This window comes from Cyprinus carpio, chromosome A11 (genome assembly GCF_018340385.1).
Source record: "Cyprinus carpio isolate SPL01 chromosome A11, ASM1834038v1, whole genome shotgun sequence".
In the NCBI taxonomy this organism is placed as follows: Eukaryota; Metazoa; Chordata; class Actinopteri; order Cypriniformes; family Cyprinidae; genus Cyprinus; species Cyprinus carpio.
The window spans coordinates 10,989,089-11,009,363 of NC_056582.1; the positions used below are offsets into that span (position 1 = coordinate 10,989,089).

At 36.0% G+C, this 20,275-nt stretch overlaps 2 protein-coding genes across 2 annotated transcripts in view; both read right to left on the reverse strand.

Annotated features, from left to right (window-relative positions):
• Window positions 1-4,325, reverse strand: part of LOC109061219 (chemokine-like protein TAFA-4) — a 43,282-nt gene extending 38,957 nt beyond the window's left edge. Inside the window, exon 1 of the mRNA XM_042766193.1 lies at window positions 3,648-4,325. The gene's annotated coding sequence lies outside the window, so the exon portion shown is untranslated. The remainder of the gene's footprint in view (window positions 1-3,647) is intronic.
• A 3,964-nt stretch (window positions 4,326-8,289) lies between these two features.
• LOC109061176 (EGF domain-specific O-linked N-acetylglucosamine transferase-like) lies at window positions 8,290-20,065 on the reverse strand. Its single transcript, XM_042766194.1, has 16 exons — window positions 19,949-20,065; window positions 17,832-18,073; window positions 17,490-17,590; window positions 16,313-16,421; window positions 16,007-16,101; window positions 15,765-15,869; window positions 14,646-14,752; window positions 14,443-14,546; window positions 12,901-12,993; window positions 12,757-12,828; window positions 12,375-12,461; window positions 11,280-11,348; window positions 10,975-11,036; window positions 10,757-10,876; window positions 9,438-9,540; window positions 8,290-9,310 (listed from the first exon to the last, which is right to left on the reverse strand). The coding sequence occupies exons 2-16, from the start codon at window positions 18,027-18,029 to the stop codon at window positions 9,164-9,166; spliced, it is 1,572 nt and encodes a 523-aa protein (XP_042622128.1). The 5' UTR covers window positions 18,030-18,073; window positions 19,949-20,065; the 3' UTR covers window positions 8,290-9,163.
• Between the last annotated feature and the right edge of the window lie 210 nt (window positions 20,066-20,275).

Consider the following 20,275-nt stretch of genomic DNA (forward strand, 5'->3'; position numbering starts at 1 on the left):
ATATTGACGACAGCGAATATTTGCAAATATCGGGCCACTGAATGGCGTGGTTTACTATTTGGTATCAGGTATACCGGACAGCGGTGTACCCAAATTGAAATCCTTAAACTGGTGTGCTACAAACAAAGTTGCTTTAGCGTTTTATACTTTTGATGTATTTTTCCCCCACATTTTGAGCTTTCAGCTCTATTTCTCTTTAACTTTTTTGTTGACTAATGTGCCCTCTTAGGCCTCTCTTGTTTTTAAGGTTTCAGGGCCAAGTGATGTGAAGTGACTGCATGAAAAAGGGGAAAATAGGATAGAGCCTCCCGAGGCCCGACTCCCTCCAGTGTCTCTGTTTTTCACTGTCAGCACTCTCAGAGTCTGGTATTGAGACCTGCGTTCAACGGAGCATTGAGGTTTGTGAGGGAAAGAAGAATGAGTGAACTGGGGGAGAAAATGGCCATCAGGGACAATCTCATTTACAGATGAGAGACTTTCCCATCACTGCCTTCTGTTCCTCGTGAATCTTTCACTCTGTCTGTCCCTCCATCATTAATTTCTTTCTCACCTCTTTCGATTTATATCACTCCCTCCTTCTCTTTAATAACCCTCCCACCATCTCTCTTTTTGTGATGCTCTCTCACTCTACCTCTCTCTCCCCAGTCCTTGTCCATTCTAAGAGCATCCATCCATCACGGCAGCACAGAGTGGATCGGCTAATGCCAGCTCAGAGCTCAGAGAGCAGATCTGACCAGCTGAGCTGCTCACAATCCGTGCCTTATCTATCAGAGATCCCTCCGAGCATCCCTCGGTCCCCCTCTCTATCCCACCACTTCCCTCCCTTCCTCGTATATGAACATGACTTGTCCTCCCACGTACTTACTGTGTAAAGGAGAAAAGAAAATAATTTTGTTTACTATAATGCAAAAAAAATAAAAATCACTTATAAACACCTAGCCTATATCAGTGCTGTACTGCAATTGTATATGGGTAAATCTATTAGTAAAATGTCATTTTTAAATTATTCAAAATAATTATAAATTATCATTTTTAAATTACAATTATTAATTAATAAATTATTATGAAATTATTAGTATTAATAGTATTAAATAATAATGATTATAAAATATTTATTATTATTATTATTATTATTATTAAAATGTAAAATGCACAAGATAAGATGTAATGAACCATTATAAAAGAACCCTTAAGAAGTGGAATCCAAAAAAAAAAACTTAAACACACAAAAAAACATTGTGTGTGTGTGTGTGTGTGTGTGTGTATATATATATATATATATATATATATATATATAGATATATATATATATATATATATATATATATATATTATTTACATTTACATTTTTTTTTTATTTAAATAAATACGTTTCCTAAAACTTGAGTATATGTCAAATATCTTCACAAAGGACCCCATATAATTTGCTTAATTCAACGCTGGAAGTCATGTGAAAAGAAAAGAAAAGAAAAGAAAAGAAAAGAAAAGAAAAGAAAAGAAAAGAAAAGAAAAGAAAAGATCAATGCCGGTTACGAGTTAACACAGAAACACAGATCTGACATCAGTAGAGGGCAGGCAGCCGCCCAGATGTGCTCTTTCACAGTGCACATGCTCTCTCTTTCTCTCCGTCTTTCTCGTCTACATCTCTCTCAAAAGAAACACTGTGATTCATGGCACAAATGAAAGAGATAACTGTGTGATAGAGTTGGGGAAATGCACGTGTAGCTCTTCTTACGCACGGGTTTCACTGAGCAATCTCCGCTGGGCTCAGCTGTGCTGCTTGGCTCTTAATGTGAGTGTCGATGACAATTAAGTCGCTTTACATTCTCGCCCAACCTCGGTTGAGCTACTGACACGACTGTCTCTGCGGCGCGATACAAAGGGGAAATAATTACACGCTCGCAATACTTACTGGACAAAACATGGTAAAAAAAATAAAAATAAAATAAATCCAGGGGAAAGGGGTGGAGATGAAGATTACTACATGATGTGAGGAGGCTGGTGGGTTTAGTCCGGGCAGCACGCGCTGTCAGGAGGCTACATCGCGCTTCAGCCGCACAGCTCTATTCCTTCTCCACTGAGAGTGCATTCAAAGCGCATTTAAAAGCGCCAGACCAGCAAATCTCTCACGGTTACAGTTTTTATAGGCGCTAAGCAGCTCAGAAATCCTTACTGATCGCTTATTTAGTCTCCTTACGCAATAAAGCGGTACTTCCAGTGTGCAAATAGCCTGCAATAGGCTTCTGTGTGAGATGATAATTTTTAAAAATCTGTTAAATTAGCTATTAATTAATGTAAAAGGTATTTTTTTTCAGGTGCAACCTGTCGACGTTCGTCTAGCGCTGCGCAAATTGTAATCTGGCGCCACTTGCACGGTTAACTAAAAGTCAATTATTAGACTTTTTAAAAGTTTATTCGTGATATGCAAATCAAACATCATGTCTTATGTTTTATGTACAGCCCAGAAAACTGGATGGAAAGCGCGTGAACACAGTTATGTTGTTATGGTTACCTCCTCTGGCGAACGTGACTTCTGGTTGTTAGTGTCTGCTTGACAAAGGGTGAAAATACGCACTCTGGCTAACTTGTCATCCAACTTTTATCTAGGCTATGTAATCTATATTCTAATTTATATGCTATACACTTGCCTGAAAAAAAAAACTGCTTTTACGGCTGTGACACGTAGATCGTTCATTATGAAGTAGACAGGATGCTTAAGCACCAAAGATGCTGCAGAAACTTATTTCCAATATGTCCAGGAGCCTGTTTTCTCAAATAGTGTGAAAATACTGCCAAAATGGAAACTAAACATCATCTTAACGATGCACTAAATGTTATTAAACATATCAGAATAGATGGCAGAGCCCGTTAGGTGGATCTTTACAATGGGTCTCTGTCTCCCTCATTTAGCCTAGTGTTGTTGTGTTCCTTAGGAAGAAAACCTAACAGCATTACAATTAATAGGTAGGTTATATGTTGTGTGTTTCCAGATCATCTTGTTTGAGGTCTATGCACTGCCTCCATGCAACATGCGATATGTGAACCTGCCACTCGAAGAAGAAGAGGATGATGAGGAGGAGGAAGAAAGAGTGGGAGGCGCTCATTTAGAACACTGTCAATCAAACCATTTATGATTATTTATTTATTTAATAATAATAATAATAAAAACTATTACATTTTCACATTTCCTAGTGAAAATAAATGTAACTAAGAACGAATGGATTTTGCAATTAGGTCTACTAATGCGTATCAAAGTAGGCCCACATAAAGTTATGCCTTGTCGCCTGTCATGTAAATATAAATTTGTCACGTGACATGCGTAGACTGCGGAGCATCACTTTAAATGCAATTTTTATCAAGAATTTATAATTGGTTTAATGTACGGTAGCATTGCAATGATAACAATGCATTCATAACATTTATTAAATATCACTTATAAATATAAAAAGAGATCCGTTTAACGTTTTTGAGTGCTACAGATAACGGTGCTTTTGGGAAGGCGTATTACTTACGTGCGACTAATGCTCTACTTAGCGCTTCTGGAAACCCAGCCAATATCAATTTGCAGTCAACAACTAATCAATGCCACTGATTAAACTGAAGAGCGAACCAAAAAAAAAAAAAAAAAAGGATGAGAAGCAGATTACCTCCGTTTACGAAAGCGAGGGCATTCTCCTTGCTTAAAAAGGTGGCAGGTGTCCTGAAGACAGATGTTTGTTTCAAATGAGCTCACTTTCTACTCGCTCCAGCCGAGCTCGAGCTCAATAGTCGCCTGTCCATCACACGGAGAGTTCATAAACCGAATTTGCCCATTATTTTACCAATCCCTTCGCCACACATCACCGCCGGGATGAATGAGAGAGGACGAAAAAGAAAAAGGGAAAAGCACCGTCAGCGTTTGAATCTCAGAAAAGAAGTGCGTAAATCCATATGGGGGCTAGCAGACTAATGACCTTATAATGTTCCAGACATGCTTGTTAGGTTATTAACAGCTGTCTTCCTGCGGAACCGCTGGGACTGTGAGTGATGGGGAAGTCTGCGATGATAACTGCGCCTCGCACACTCCTCCCGAGCTGCGATCGATTTGACAAGAGAATTGCGAACTTGCCTTGCTTATTCCGCGCACGTGCGCCGGCTGTCCCCCGCCCCGCGCGCGATCTTTCAAGTAGCCACGCTAACTGATGTCGTCGCTTACAAGTGTTGAAGTGAGGGGCTGTACTATAGCTACAATCCTGGCAAAAAGTGAATGATAAGGTTTTTAATTTTTTACACCTCTAGCCCGAGCGCGCTTCGAGGCAGGCGCTCAAACAGGCTAATCCTTCGAGGATCGATTTTGTCTATTTCGTTCAGTCTCGTAGTCGGGTACTGTGGCAAATGATGGTATCAATAACCAATCACAGCCTGACACCCCTCAAGGTTGAGCTTGGCAGCTGAATTGAAATCTCCTTTTGAATTGCAAGGGTTTCCATCACAAATAACCCCTACCCATCCTAGACCAAAAGGTCATATGTAGTTTAGAGGTTCAACATCTGATACTATACTGAAAGCGTGTATTTTCTCATCATCACACTGCATCTGATTTAAGGAAGGATAAAAAGGCCTTGGTTAAGCCACCTATAGACACGCTACCCTTTAATATGCGTCTCCAATCCCGGTCGTCTCGTCTAGGAAATTGGAATCTTTGTCTCCTTCAGGTATAAAAAACAGATAAAAGGGGTATTCGGTACAACAAGAAATATAACCCATTTGAATCCTCATTTTAAAAGTACTGCCACTGCACTCAATATTCCATGCTATTTATTTTCACCATTGAACATCCTCTGGCCCGGACATTTACCTAATAAAATATTAACCACAAACAACCTTGTGAAGCTCTGTAGATGTTCGCTACTTGTTTTCATGGACCTCGGGCAAAATTGCTGTCCAATTGCACTTTTGCAAGAATGCATGGAGTCATATCATATGTTGTGGCTTCGTGTGAAGAATATTTAGATGTGGAACACAAGGCTAGTGTATGAAGTGAGAAGCACATGTCTGTGTTGACCTGGCCATCCATTCATAACTGTACACGGCCCATCCTCAGAGTCCCATGGCCCACATTACTGTCAATCCAATAAAATTTGTTCTAAAGTATATCAATAAGCCCTAATACTTCTAATACTGTAGCAAGGATTGACTGATAACTTTACACTCTTAAAAGTAAAGTAGGCTTTTGCAGTGAAGCCATGGAAGAACAATTTAGTGAACAGTTCTTAGAAGAACCATTTTTTTCTTAGTGTGAGGAACATTTTATAATCTAAAGAATCTTTTTCCAATATAAAGAACCTTGTATGCATTGAAAAGGTTCCATGGATGTTAAAGGTTCTTTATGGAACCACAGATGCCAATAAAGAGCCATTATTTTTAAGAGTGTGTGTGCACTTTACTGCACTTGTCATTGAAGTACATTCTGTATTTTACTACTCTATGAGGAAAGGATTTAGATTAATCTGCAAAGCAACAACACAGCAACTACAACTGGACATAACAGAGTTTGTTTCAGGTTTACGGACAGCACATCTTGCTTTCACGACTGGACTTCCATTTGTCAGTCAAGCAAGTTGGCTACTTCAGGCTAGTTCAAACAAAAAGAATGAGTGTTTTGCGTATGGCTTACAGCATTTAATGTACAGTTGGCATATGAGAGAATACGTAAGGGGATGAGAGAAGTCGTAATAATGCTGATAGAGTAGAATTGGAGGAAATGGCATAAATGTCTTTTATCAGAGAGCTTGTGTTATAGGATCCCCGCTGAGACTTCTTCCTTCTGAGATTGTTCTCTCGGAGGACTGAGCATTATGGAAATGTCTGATCATAACTTGAGGAATATTTCTTCCAAAACAATCAATATTTCCACATTTATCCCCTGAAAGAGAATGTTTTCTTGCTTTGTGGGACGCCTGTAGAAGTGGGTATGTAAGATGAGCTGATGGTAATTGATTTATTTCTGTTCAGTGGTGAGAATTTTTTTTTCTTCGTGAGATGAATTAGATTAAGCCACGTTTATACACGCAGGATAATGGATGTTATGCATAAAGACAATGGAAATGAGTGATGGATGATGACAAACAAATCTAATCTGGGTTCAAAAGCAGGCAAGAATGGGAGAATCATAACTGAACAGTGCCGAAGGAACATTGCATAGCACTCTGTTGAGTGTCAGAGCGAAAATTCATTTCCTGAAATATTGACAAGGATAAAAGACACTGAGTCTCATAGAGCCAAAAGACAGCAGGGCCAGACAGGAAAGTTCGGCTTACAAACAGCCAGACAGATTTTGGCAATAAATATTCAGTTTTCATTAAATCATGTACTGTGTTCTTTGGGTCATTCCACAAAAGGGGTTAATTTTGTTTCTCTCAGGAACAAATGTGCAAATAGTTGCTATAGCGATGTTGCTAAAGGCATAAAATAGAAATAATTTGTATAGAATTTATATAATTTTTAATATAATTTTCTATTACATTTTAGTTATATGGAAATATAATCTAGTAATTAGTATTTTCTAGTATTATCAAATAAAATATCTTAAATATATTAAAATATAAAATAAAAGACATTTGCAGTTTGTATCTTTGTATAATTTTAGATTTTATTGCACATATTTTATTGAAAAAAAAAAAAAATTGTACACATTAATAACTACCCCTTAATAAAACTCTTCTCAAAGACAAGCGTTTCCTTTTATTTTTATTTTTTGTCACTTTATCAAGCATTTAATCACATTAAACAATAAAGTTACCAAAGAAAAAAATACAAAAAATAATAAAAAAAATAAAAAATAATATATATAGCTTGAGCAAAGTCTAGCATGACTAAAAAAGTAAAAAAGTCAACCTTGTCTCTTTTTAAAGCTATATATCAGCATTTAAAAAAAAAAAAGTTTATCCTGAAATGACACAAAGCTATTTACAAAAATAAATAAATAGGCTAATAAATAATAATAATAATCATTTAAAATACTTCAAATAAACTTCTAAAAATCAGGTTTTAGAAAAGAAAATGCTTACATTTTGAGGAGTGACCCTTGTATTCTCCTCCTCATGTTTCAGCTCAATACCTGCAGAGGTAACAAACAGCAGCAGCGCTTATTTACATGAGCAGTGTGTAGTGAGGATATAGGGTTTAGGGAACACGTTTCAGCACAAGTGAGGGGGAAGGAGGGCGGTAATAATTGCTCACTCCCGAACAATTCCACCAGTGACATCCCATTACTTTAAACACGACAAAATAAGGCCACACGCGCGCGGAGAAAGAATTCACTGAATAAATAAGACATGAAGGGGAAAGCTGCCGTTATTAACTGTGTGCGGTTCATCATTAGAAAGCAGCGAGACGTAGCAACTATAACTCTCCTGTTACTAGCAGTAATTACAGCACAAGTGCAGCCCGCCGTTTGTAATAAACTGTCTGTGTTCGAGCACATACTCATTAAGCGTCTCAATAACAACCGAGAGACAATGCAAGCAATGTTACCTGATCATTTAAGTTACCTATGACAAGTGCGTAGGTGAGAAAACTCGGTGAGAGAGAAAGAAGAGCATATCTGAAGCGTTAAATCTATCGAAACTATTGTCCTAAAATGTATATATAACGCCTTGGATGTATTTTCGCATACTTCAGCAAAGTTACAGTAAGGATAAATGCAGCGTGTGTGAGAATGAGAGGGACACTTGATTCAGATGACGCGGAATCATTAATGGTGTTATATCGCCACCTAGCGGCCTCAAACTGCAAGTGCATGAGGGCCATTCTGCAGTTATACGCTACGTTTCCATGCCTCCATCATAAAATAGTGGCTAGGCTACAATATTAAATTCATTCCTATTTTTATTTTTCTGGAAATCTTTATGTAAATTAATTAATTCATATTATCATATTTAAGTAACAATTATGGGTTCTTAAAAAATGTAACTTTGGTTTGAGATGTTATATTTTTTTCTGCCTATGTCTATGGGTGCTATAGATGTAAAAAACAAACAAAAATATATATATATAAAACCTATTTTGGCAATTTATTAGGAAATATTCCAGGCATTTCTTAAATGTTCTCCTATTCAAAATGTTTCAAACACCTTGGTAATGCTGGTTTAACTGGTTAAATAGTTTAAACTACATTTTTCTTGTCCTCAAATCCCCGATTTGAGGTTTGAGGCACAGAGATTAATGGAAGTGACAGCTCATTCCAAACCAGTGCACTTTTATTCTCATAAGGAGTCTTACGATATGAAACACAGAAGTATACAAGTACAAAGTCACTGAAAGCCATTCTTTATTCTTTACCATTATGATAAAGGCTACATTTAGTGATTAATAAATAAAGTTTTTTTGTATTTGTCATTTTTTGTCAATGTATGTGAGAACGATGATGAAATCATGTACACAACATTTTAAAGAGTTTCATTTCAGTTTAAAATTCCATTCAATACAAAACAGATATTTTCAAAAACTCTTTTAGCTCAAACCAGCACTAAAAATTCAGCAACTTTTGTTACAGTTTCGCCACTTTTTGACGGGTCTGAGGATCGTAACACTGATAAAAAAAAAAAAAAAAAAATGTATAAAATGGAGCAATACTGAACCAGTATCTCAATCGGTGCAACAGGACTGGAGCCATGAATCCCTTAACATAGTTTAACATTTACAAGATGACTATTTTCACTGAACACAAATAAAAGTAAAAGTAACGGACACTGTAATAAATATGAAGCTGATGTAATCTCCTTAGATGAAGCCTCCTTAACTGTTTAAAGACATCTTACTATCTTGTAATAATCTACTGACCTAGAATTTGCTCCATGTATTGAAATTCAAAACCCTTGCCATTACAAAGCTGCACTCAAATCAGGTTTAAAAGTGTAGTCTCTTAAAAAAGCCCACATATACTTGGGGAGAGGTATATTAAGACCACACAAAATACATCAACAATATGTCAAAACAATTTGTCTGCCAAGGTACACAACAGCTCCATGTGCAAAACAAGACCGCTTGAGGACAGCACATTTTTTGGATACATTTAAAATTCCATTCGCTTTTCGTTAACACCGCTACATTTACAGAGTGCAGAGAGTTCATAGGAGTGTGTTCATCTATCTCCTGGCAGGAGACCACCACGTCTTACAGGCTACAGTTCATCTCGAGCCTGTTTTGCGCGCCACGCCGGGTGCCGGGTCACATATTCAGCTGCTAGAAGGACTAACCGCATGAACTCCTCAACATCAAAAGTGTAGTTGGTAAACTTAGGATGTTCCCCAAGAGTAGGGTGGTGACCCTGAGACAGAACAAAATATTAGTTAACATATATATACTGATTGTGAATGTGACTGTATATAGGAATACTGGGATTAAATATAGTAAACTGGAGTGAATCCAGGCAGCGGTGTGTGTGTTCTCTTCACCTTATCCTGGGGGAACACTTTGTCCCTTTTCTGCCAAGTCATGTAATGGACTCCCCTCAGTCGGGCCAGATCACGGTAGCAGCTCTCATCTTGACAGTTGTACCTGTGGAATAAAGATGGAGGGATGTTTTGTGTCCCCAACTTAGCAGGCAGTGGCCCACATAGCCTCCACAGACTCAGTTTGATGGATAACTGTTTAATTAGGCTGTATTTCACTGTCACACACATACAGACACAGTCAGATGCTTCCCTCCTCCGTAACACACACTGAAAAGTATATTGTACAGAACAGAAGCTAGACTGCATCCACATGAGTATTGGGTAGATGTATAACATGACATGAGTGTCAGATGCACAGATGCACACTTGGGAATACATCCTAACACATGCGGATAGGTGTCAAAAAAAAAAAAACAGCCCTCTGATGTGAATCGTGATGTGTTCATTTATCAGTAGAGAAACAGAAAGAACGTTTTTTTTAAGAAAGGATGCAACCAAATGCTCACCACTGGTGGTCTAAATATGAAATTGTAAAAACCAGTAATTGGAGAACTTCGACTAATCGCCCACTTTGTTGCTTCTGCTGTTTCTATGTCGGGTGGTGATGACCCTTGTTTTAAGTTCTCTGAAGAGTTATTGGGAAAAATGTTTGTTTGTTTTTTAAGAAATTAATATTTTTAATCAACAAGCACACATTAAATTGATGAAAAGTGACAGAAAAGGCATTTATAATGTTATAAAATATTTCTTTTTTAAATAAATGCTGTTCTTTTGACCTTTCTATTTCTAATTTTATCAACCTGACAAAAAAAAGGTTTCATTGTCGGCACAAAAATATTAAGCAGCACAACTGTTCAACATTGATAATATTAAGAAATGTGTCACCCAAGTCAGCAAATTAAAATGATTTCTGAAGGATCATGCAACACTGAATAGTGGAGTAATGGCTGCTGAAAATTCAGCTTTGCCATCACAAAAAAAAAATACAGTTTAAAATAAATTAGAATAGAAAATGGTAATAATGGTAATAATATTTCACAATATTACTGTTTTTACTCTATTTTTTGATGAAAGAAATGCAGCCTTGCTCAGCAAAAGAGACTTCTTCCAAAAACATGAAAACATTGTGACTGTGTGACTTTAGCAAATGGTATAAACATTATTTAAACACTGTAAACTGTCACGGGTTACTGTTTATATAACACTTGGAGGGTTTTAAAGCTCCTCTGAAACTTGGGAAAGTGAAGAAGTATTTACATTCCTCTGACTGACAACCACACAGATCATACAGAAAGCAGAGAGATACAAAAGCCACGTACAATTCAAATATGACGGCCCAGTCGGGAAGAAAGAGGAGGTGGGTCAGTCCGGCTCCATGCATCCCAATGAAGATATCAGAGTTGTGTGTGACACGGATCTGCTCCAGAAACGGCATCTCTCTATGAACACACATCACCTTTCAATCATGCAAGCACCAAACTCAACCATCTCCAAAGCAGTCGGTACATTTAAAACCAACATAGATTGAATCACTCACTTGTATTTGTAATCCACCAGCTTGACCTCAAATAAAAGCACAGTCTTCAGGGCATTGATAAGCTGACACACACACAGCGGGGACACACACACACACACACACACAGCGGGGATTCAGAGGGTGATTAACGAGAACTCACACTCATGTGGACAGAGGCCAAGTAAATCAAGGCTTTTTACCAAGCAGGGGTCTCCAGCAAATAAGAGTTTAAATGCGCAGTTAAGGAAGCAGAGTGATAAATCAATGACAATTCAAAAAAAAACCAGTTCTATATAGATAAACAAATAAATATACAAAGAATTCACCTCCTGCTGGTTTATTATCCTACGGTACTCAGTGCTTCTTGCCAACAGTGTGACACGGACTTGGCCCTCCTAAGAAGAACATAACAAAATCAAAAAATACATAAACACACAAACACACATTAATATCAAAATATAAATATATACTATACTATATATTTTCTAACATCTATAATCCAGTTTAAAAAGTATTCAGATATATGAATGTATTTTACTTAGGTGGAAAAAGGGAAAGTAAATGGACATAATATGCGGGATAAGAAAGATCTGGGCCAAACTGACATGAACAAAGACAATGCTAAAGTATAAATTGTCCAACAGCGCCATCTAGTGGCACATGGTTAATCATGTCAATAACTAAAAAGTACCTAATACATACCTAAACTATAATCATATGACATTAATCTAAATATTATTGGAAATCCACCTACTCACAAGTCGGTGGTAATGACTTCTGAATCTATGCCTATAAAATTATATTAAAATATGATATAATATGATATAATAATAAAGTATTTAAAAGTGTAATAATTAAAATTAATATTTAAAATGGAATAATAAATAATAAAATATATAATGGAATAATTATTTACATTTATAACAAATACAATTAATCTAATAGAATAAATACACAATTATAATTTAATTATTATTTATTTAAAAGTATCTATTTAATTTTTAAATAAAAATAAACAACATGAAATTATAATTTTGTAATTATTTATTTAAATTGATAAGACTAAATTAATAGTATAATAAATAATATGTTTAATTTATAAATAATAATAATAATACATTTTGATTAAAATTATATACATTAAAAATTGTATTAAATATAACTATAATGTTTTATAAGTCTAGTTTTGTGAAGGTGAAATCTACGTTTGTTTATGAGCATAACAATTTCAAAGTTAAGGCATGAAACAGTATAAACAGAGTATAAATTGTGTTATGTATTTTACAGCAATATATTTTAGTATTTCATTCAGGTATGACTTGAGCTAGAGATATGTTTCTCTATGCTACTGTACTATAAGAATACAGGAATCAAATCCTGATCTGTGTTTGTACATTTGAGTGTGTGGATTCAATGTTTACCTTCGGTCCATCTTGTGGGACACCAAGTCGATACAGGACATGCTGGGAAAACGCCTTGAACAGCCCCTCGCTGTGGCAGTCAGAGATCTATCAAATTACACACACACACACATCTGTCAGTTAAATCTTCTCTCCGTGTCATTTGCACACAGAAGGCAGAGGCACACAGTCATTAATATGAGGATGATTTGAGCGACAGCACCAGATGAGTTCAGTCTCACACAAGGCAAATATTCTATATCACACACACAGCATCCGCCGATGTCATGCAGAGACGCATTAACATAGACAGATGACAGCAGATGAACATGATGAGATGAACAAATGCTAAATGGGGAAACAAGAAACACTTGAGAGCAACAGAGGCATGTGGAATACGTACAAGAGGGGTGTTGTAGAAAAGGCCATATCGCATTCTTGGAAGGAGTGAGAAAAACGCATCTCTGAAACACACCTGTGAACAACACACTTTTAAATAAGCACAAAACCACTCAGATGCAGAGGATACAGAGTAAATGTGTTTTACCCTTTTGGAGTCAAAGTTTTTGAGGTGAATGATGTCATCATCGGTAAAAGCCCGCCATGTTTCACTGAACAGGTCTCCATATCCATACAAACTCTAAAAGAAAAAAAATAACTGAATAAATGAGAGTTCAAAATCAGCTGATAAAAAAAATCTCAACAATCCACATGACTCTGGTCCATCAATTAATGTCTCGTGAAGTAAAAAGCTGCATGATTGTAAGAAACTTTAAACCCTCACTTCTATCCATAATAACTCTTCCTCAAGTGAAAAGTTGTCCTCTCACATCAAAATCTACCCACATGTTTGTTTAGAACTCTTTAGAACTGTTTTCACTTGCAAGGTTAAAAGGTTTGAAGCTAAAAACTTATCTTGATGGATTTGTTTATTACAAACCCGACGCGTTTCACTTCACAAGACTTAAATTGATGGACAGGAGTGGTTTGGATAATTTGTGGATTATTGTGATGTTTTTATCAGCTGTTTGGACTCTCATTCTGACGGCACCCATTCACTGCACAGGATCCATTGCTGAGCAAGTGATGTAATGCTGAATGTCTCCAAATCTGTTCCGATGAAGAAACAAACTACATCTTGGATGACCTGAGGATGAGTACATTTTCAGCATATTTTCATTTTTGGCTTAACTATTCCTATTTTTGTTAAAAACCGTAATACTTGTTTTTTTATTATTCATTATTTAAGAATAGAAAGTTCAAAAGAACAGCATTTGTTTGAAATATAAATCTTTTTAAATATTATAAATGTCTTTACTGTGACTTTTAAACAATTTAATGTCTCGTTGTGGAAAGAAAATCATTTTTAATTTCTTTTAAAAAAAATCTTACGGACCCCAAACCTTTGTACAGTATTGTATGACAGCTTTATGAAACCAAATCTCATTCACATTTCTGCATATTCAAAATATGCATCATGATTGGCCATTAGACATGCAATTCATTTATTCAAACAGGCCAGACAGTCAAACAAAAAGGCGTTACTTTACCTAAACTTCTCTCCTTAACTGGTTTGGATTACAAATTCTAATCCTTTTTTAATCTCTCTTTATCTCCTATTAAAGCTACAATCCAACACGACCATTCAAATCCAAGTTACTGCATAGTTAATTCTCAAATAAGTATATTAATATAATGATATTCTAGAGCAGATTTTATTTGCCAATCTCATTTACATTGTTTCATACAAAACAAGTCTCCCTCTTTCTCCACACCCCTTCATTCTTCCTTCTCTTCCTCACCCCTGAAATAACAGCGTGTGAACAATAGGCAGGATAAGGTTTTCTCGTAAGTCACTTTATTTTCAGCCCACTGCTTCCTTTTTATCTTTCTCTTTTAGGAATTGCACACCTCCTGAAACTGTTGCAGGCGGTTTAAACAACAAACCTTCTGTTACAGTGCTTTCTAATCCTGACAAGTAAGAAACATCTGTTTGCAAGAAATGTTCTCTAAGCACTCATGGTTGAGTTACTGGAGGGCATGTTAGAAGCAAACAAAGCTTGTGTGTTTAAGAGAAATGAACACTTACTGTGTCCCACATGACAATGTTTATGTCACGGCTGAAGGAATTGTTGAGGTGTTGAGAGATGTAGAGGTTGACAAAGTCACAGAAATGATGGTACATGTTCACTCCTGCAAAAGACAAACAAAACATGCACTTTTTTTTAACTTTAGCTTTTGTGAAGACTAAACAAAAAGACTAAACTAAACATCCCTCCACAAAAATATCACCTGCATCCAGCTTCATGAAGATGGTTGGTCTGTCGATAATAACATCACAATGGCCATCATCCAGGGGATGGAAGTCAAGCTCTGAGTACATCTGCAGTTCAGCAAACCTGAGAGAGGAAAAATTAAGGGTTTTTTTTGGCACACACATAAAAGTCTGTTAATTTAACTTAAATATATGCCTGCAATCTGATGTTTGATGGAAAACTACTTTGATAAGCCGGATAGTTCATCTAAAAATGACAACTCTGTTATCATTTACTCACCTTCAAAGCTATTAAATTGATTTAAAAGATGGGCATATACTAATACGGCACTTTTTGGAAGTGGCAGCCATTGATTATGGTCTATTTTTATTATATAGACAAGAGTAGCATAAACATTTTTCAAACTCAAACAACAAATGGTTTGAGGTGAGTAAACGATGAACAAAAATTACATTTTGTGGTGAGTATAAAAGTATTAGCACATATAAATGTTTGAGGATGGTGTTTTTTATGTTTTTGAAAGAAGTCTCTTTTGCTCACCAAGGCTCCATTTATTTGATCAGAAATACAGCAAAACTGTGAAATATTATTACAATTTTAAATAACTATAACTTATATTATATTTGTAACTTATATAACTTATATTATTCCGGTGATGGAATAATATATAAATATATTTATATATTCTAAATATATTGTAGAAACTTCATTTTCTGTAAAGTTGCTTTGCAACGATTTGTATCATGAAAAGCACTACACAAATAAAGTTGAATTGAACTGAATTGAATTGAATTGATGGCAAAGCTGAATTTTCAGCAGCCAAATACTCTAGTCTTCAGTGTCACATAATCCTTCAGAAATCATTCTAATATGTGGATTTACAACTCAAAATTTGTTTATCAAATGCTGTATTAAAATTTTATAAATTGACCTCAAATAATCCACTGTTTATTAATAGATATACAACATTATAAATGTTTTGACTGTCACTTTTCAGCAATTTAACGCATCTTACAGAATTACAATATTCATTTCTTTAAAGAAAAAAAAACTTCTACTTAGCTGCTAAATGTTTTGCAACACAGGTAACAAAAATATTAACTCATTATTATTTATTTGGACTTGAGTTATTTACCAAGACTGAAGAGGACTCTTGTGCATCCCTTCTGTGGCTAGTGCTTTACTATCAAGGCTGCAGTGACCACCGATCTCACCCTGTTCCAGGAAATCCTCTTTATACCTGCAGAGACAGAGGAAAAGAGATGGAGAGGCAACTCATTTAGACAGGAAGTTCTCACAGTTGTGCCAAACAGAAAACAGTTTCACAGAGTTTAGCATTTTCCTTGACCTCCAACAACCCTAGAGGGGTTCACTGACCTCTCATGACCTCTGCGGGGACTCCTCAGGTCCAGGAACAGGTTTACGGCCCTACAGAACCGCATATGACTGGTGCACTTCAGAGAGGAATCACCCTTTAAAAAAAGGTTTTATACTTGTATTTGCATGTTTGTTGCTAGTATTGTCTACATATGTTGAAGCAGTAACATTTAAAACAGCCCTTGTGTCTTAAGCTTGGTGCTCATTGACTCAAAGCTCTGGAGGTGGGCCAAGAACTTCAGCTTTACCATGGTAAAGACACAGTAAACAGCACAGAGGAAGATGATGTAGAAGAAGCAAACTCACAGGACTCATAGGCTTGCACAAAGTCTTCATCTCACTGAGACGCTCCCTCACATAGCCAAAATCCGCCTGCTTCCAGAACAGTTCCTGGGCAGCCTGAATAGAGTTTGCCCTAAAGAAAGAAGACAAACAGTAGCAGTATTTGGAGTAGCAAAAGACGCTCAAGTCATCTTTGTATTGAAAGTAAAGTCCTAAGATAAAATTTGTTATCAGTCCTTGAAGCGCTTGAGTGATACTGTGAAAGAATAGACTGTGCTCAAATGTTCAAACTTGTGTTAAAATAAATAAGCAAAATAAGGAAGCAACTGTGTAAAGACACAGGTGTAAAGAAAGTGTACTTCAACAAGGCGCACAGTCATCTGGGGAACTACAGCTTCAAACAGTGACAGCAGTGATATAACTCCTCTGAAAAAATACAAATATTCAACATGTTTCTAATTCTTATACAAACCAGACTGAGTAATACTTCACAATAAAGTTCTCAACAAAAATATTAAAAAGCAGAACAACATTTATGTTGAGCTCCAGGATCATGTGACACTGAAAACTAGTATAATGGCCGCTGAAAATTTAGCTTTGCCATCACAGTCATAAATTACATTTTTATATATATTAGAACAGAAAACAGTTATTTTAAATCATAAAAATATTTCACAATATTACTGTTTTTACTGTAGTTCTAATAAAATAAATGCAGCCTTGATGAGCAAACATTTAAACATTTTCCAACACCAAACTTTTGAGAAATAGTGTATATCTGCAAATAGTCTGCTTGATATTCATGCCAAAATATCATTTCTGCCATCGTTTATTAACCTCATGTGATTCCTACTGTTTGTGGTCCAAAAAAGGAGATATTTTGTAAAATGCTAATGCTGCACTTTTCCATACAATAAAAATTGACAGTGATCATTGGCTACCACCTCCAAAAAAATCCCCAAAAAATGGCCCATACAAATTTAATTTAAAGCTATTTAATAGTTTTGAGGGTAAGTAAATTGTAAACCATCCTGCATATATATATATATATATATATATATATAAATATATATATATATACACACACACACCTATAGACAGAACATGGGCAGTTAGACAGTTAAGTATATAGTGAGAAAATATAAAAGTGTAAGATGTACATATTTAACTTCTTTAAATAGGTTAGTGAAGAAAGGCGTACCATCCCGAGTCAAAACTGGTGCACACAGGATAGCTGAACCTGTGCTCAGGGGAGCAGCTCTTTTCATACCCCCAGCAGGCCTTCTTGAGCAGCAGAGCGTCCTGCCAGCCAACAGAGACACACAAAGCTAAGAGAACATCCCCTTTATAATCATCTACAGCATATACACAACACTAAATGTTAGTGATAAAGTTAAAGCAATAGAGGAAAAAAGAACAGCCTCTATTGCCCGGTTTGAAAACCATTACAGTTGACGTATGACAATGTCTTTGGAAAAACATCCCACTGATTTTTAAACCAACTTCAGCAGACATTCCATCAGAAACAAGAGAAATAGCTTACTTTAAAAGGGCAAAGCGGGTCCTCCTTGCATAGTTTGGCCAGTCGTTTGTTGTTGTGCAGAAAGAAAGGAATATGCTGCTGAGGCAGCGCCAGGCTGCTGTAGTCCAGCTGTGGTGTGCGGCTGCTGTCCTGCCCGCTGTCTGCGGCCGAGATGGTTTTATAAGTGCAGACCAGGCACAGAGCTACCAGCAGCAGCATAGTCCCTCAAGCCACATGGAAGGAACCACACTGGCTCTCAGCACCTACAGTCATTTATGAGAAAGACAGAGAGCGAGAGAGAGAGAGAGAGAGAGAGAGAGAGAGAGAGAGAGTGAGAGAGAGTGTTTAAAGAAAGAAAACGAATGGCTTACAGGGGAGGACAAACACCAAAGCTCTGGAAGTAACCATAGTGTGGGAACCTGCAAATGAACGGATCTTACTCCACGTGGAACTCCTACCGCCGGAAATATTAGTGACCTTTTTCCTGCAATTGTTTAAGGAATAAGGCCAGGACTGAGGGAAATTAATAGAAAAACAAGTACACATTCTGCACATAGCTGATGCACAAGGACCGTGGGAATTACACACATATATAAGTTATGATGGGCATGCATGTAATATGTTCTCTGATCTGAAGTGAAGAGTAATTTTGAACCATAGTAGCGAGGATTTTTATATAAAATCATTATAAAGTTCTATTTTCTGACATGGATATATAAATATGCTCTGTAAGATCATGAACTATTTTTACTCAATCATAATGCCTGAAACTGTTATTATTTTTCACTAGCATTATCACAGTGTACACAATAAAATGTATTTATTGTGTTTTCAAGGCTTAAAATGGTTTCAGTTCCCATTTTTATAATCATAATTAACAACATGCAACTTTCTAGCAATTAACATTAAATAAATATCATATATATTTAAATTAAAAATAAAAATTAAATAGAGCCAAAATTAAATTATCACCTGGCGGGCAGAAGACAGTTACTTTGTGGGCAAATGCTGGTTTGAAGTTATTTATAAATTTATAAACAATTTATTTCTATACTTGAAAAAAAAAAAACACTCGTTTGACCAAATGGTTGATCAAGACAGGTATGCCAGGTATTTTTTTTTTTTCATAATAGATCTATTTTATATTAGATAATATTTGATCAAATAATAGTTACCACAAAATAAACATAAAACTTCTGATTTCAAAAATAAGTCTGTCATTTACTTAAGTGATTTGTCAATATTTATTAATTAATATAGTGTTAGTGTATTAATAAAAATGAATATTTTCTTTTTATAACTGATATTTAGGTTGAAGCTATGGGGATTTTTGGCAAGAGAAAATTACTACGTTCTTTGCCGTGTTGTCTTGTAATTATGACAACGTAATTACAGATTATAACATAATTAAAAACCCGTGGGAAAGAAACACAACCTCAGAGTGCAAACGTGACCCGAGAACTCCAAATGAACCGATTAACGGAGCACAAATCACCGAGACAATCAAAGTTTACAATAAAACTGCTGCAAAAAGACAGTTAACACAATGACAGAAAGATTCTGGCATTAATTAAAAGAGATGCCTTGTCAATCACGTATGATTTACAGTAGTAGCTGGAGTTTCTCTGCTGTGATTAGCACGGGACGTTGAACTATGATAATTCAGTGTCTAAATGCCATTGTATTCCCGTCCCATATGCTTCATGGAGCAGCTCAATTAAAGATTCTTCAGAAGGGTAAATATACCATATACTGGATTTTAAGCATCTGAATTTCTGTCCAAACACGATAAAAGTACAACGATGCCTTAAATTTTTTTTTTTGGTTAAAGTAAGCTGTCAATCTACAGAGCTGCGATATACCCAAAATGCACTGACACACAACGATGCCAAAATAACAAATAACAAAAATATTAATTTGGGACCGCAGCAACCACAAGGACTTGACACGTAGCCAGGGTCAGAGGCTTTAACATCTCTCTCACCATCAATTATATCAACTGCCTTTACTAGCGCATAAAAAAAAACCCAGACATATGCACAAAATAGCAAATTAACTTTGTTCTGACTTTTAGTAATTCTGAGAAAGTTAAAGTGAAAACAGCCAGAGTGTTAACAAAAAAGTAATTACATGCTTACCTCCTTGGAAAAACTAAGGAGAGGGAATGAGTGCATTTAGGGATGCGGACGCCATACTACCGGAAACTACCAGCCGGCATGTGTTACTGTTAGGAACCACAAGAGGGCGCAGGTCTGGAACCTAATTTTACACTATTGAGGAGAAAAAAAATCACATTCATCACAATTAAGTGGACGACCAAAACAGCGCTTTAATTCATTGATTGATTAATTAATTAATAATAATAATTACAACTAAAAATACTCAGTAATTAAAGATTAAAAACATTGATAAAGCTGGAAAACAACGCAGAGTAATAATAATCCTAATATATTTGTTACTATATA

What these genes read in the sequence shown, in the direction of transcription:
- LOC109061176 (XM_042766194.1), bottom strand. Translation starts at nt 18,029, where the DNA reads ATGCTGCTGCTGGTAGCTCTGTGCCTGGTCTGCACTTATAAAACCATC. An exon ending in AAGAGTCCTCTTCAGTCTTG is followed by an intron (nt 14,753 to 15,764) that starts GTAAATAACTCA and finishes TTCCTCTCTCAG; the next exon opens with GTTTGCTGAACTGCAGATGT. An exon ending in AAGTGTTCCCCCAGGATAAG is followed by an intron (nt 9,311 to 9,437) that starts GTGAAGAGAACA and finishes GTTCTGTCTCAG; the next exon opens with GGTCACCACCCTACTCTTGG.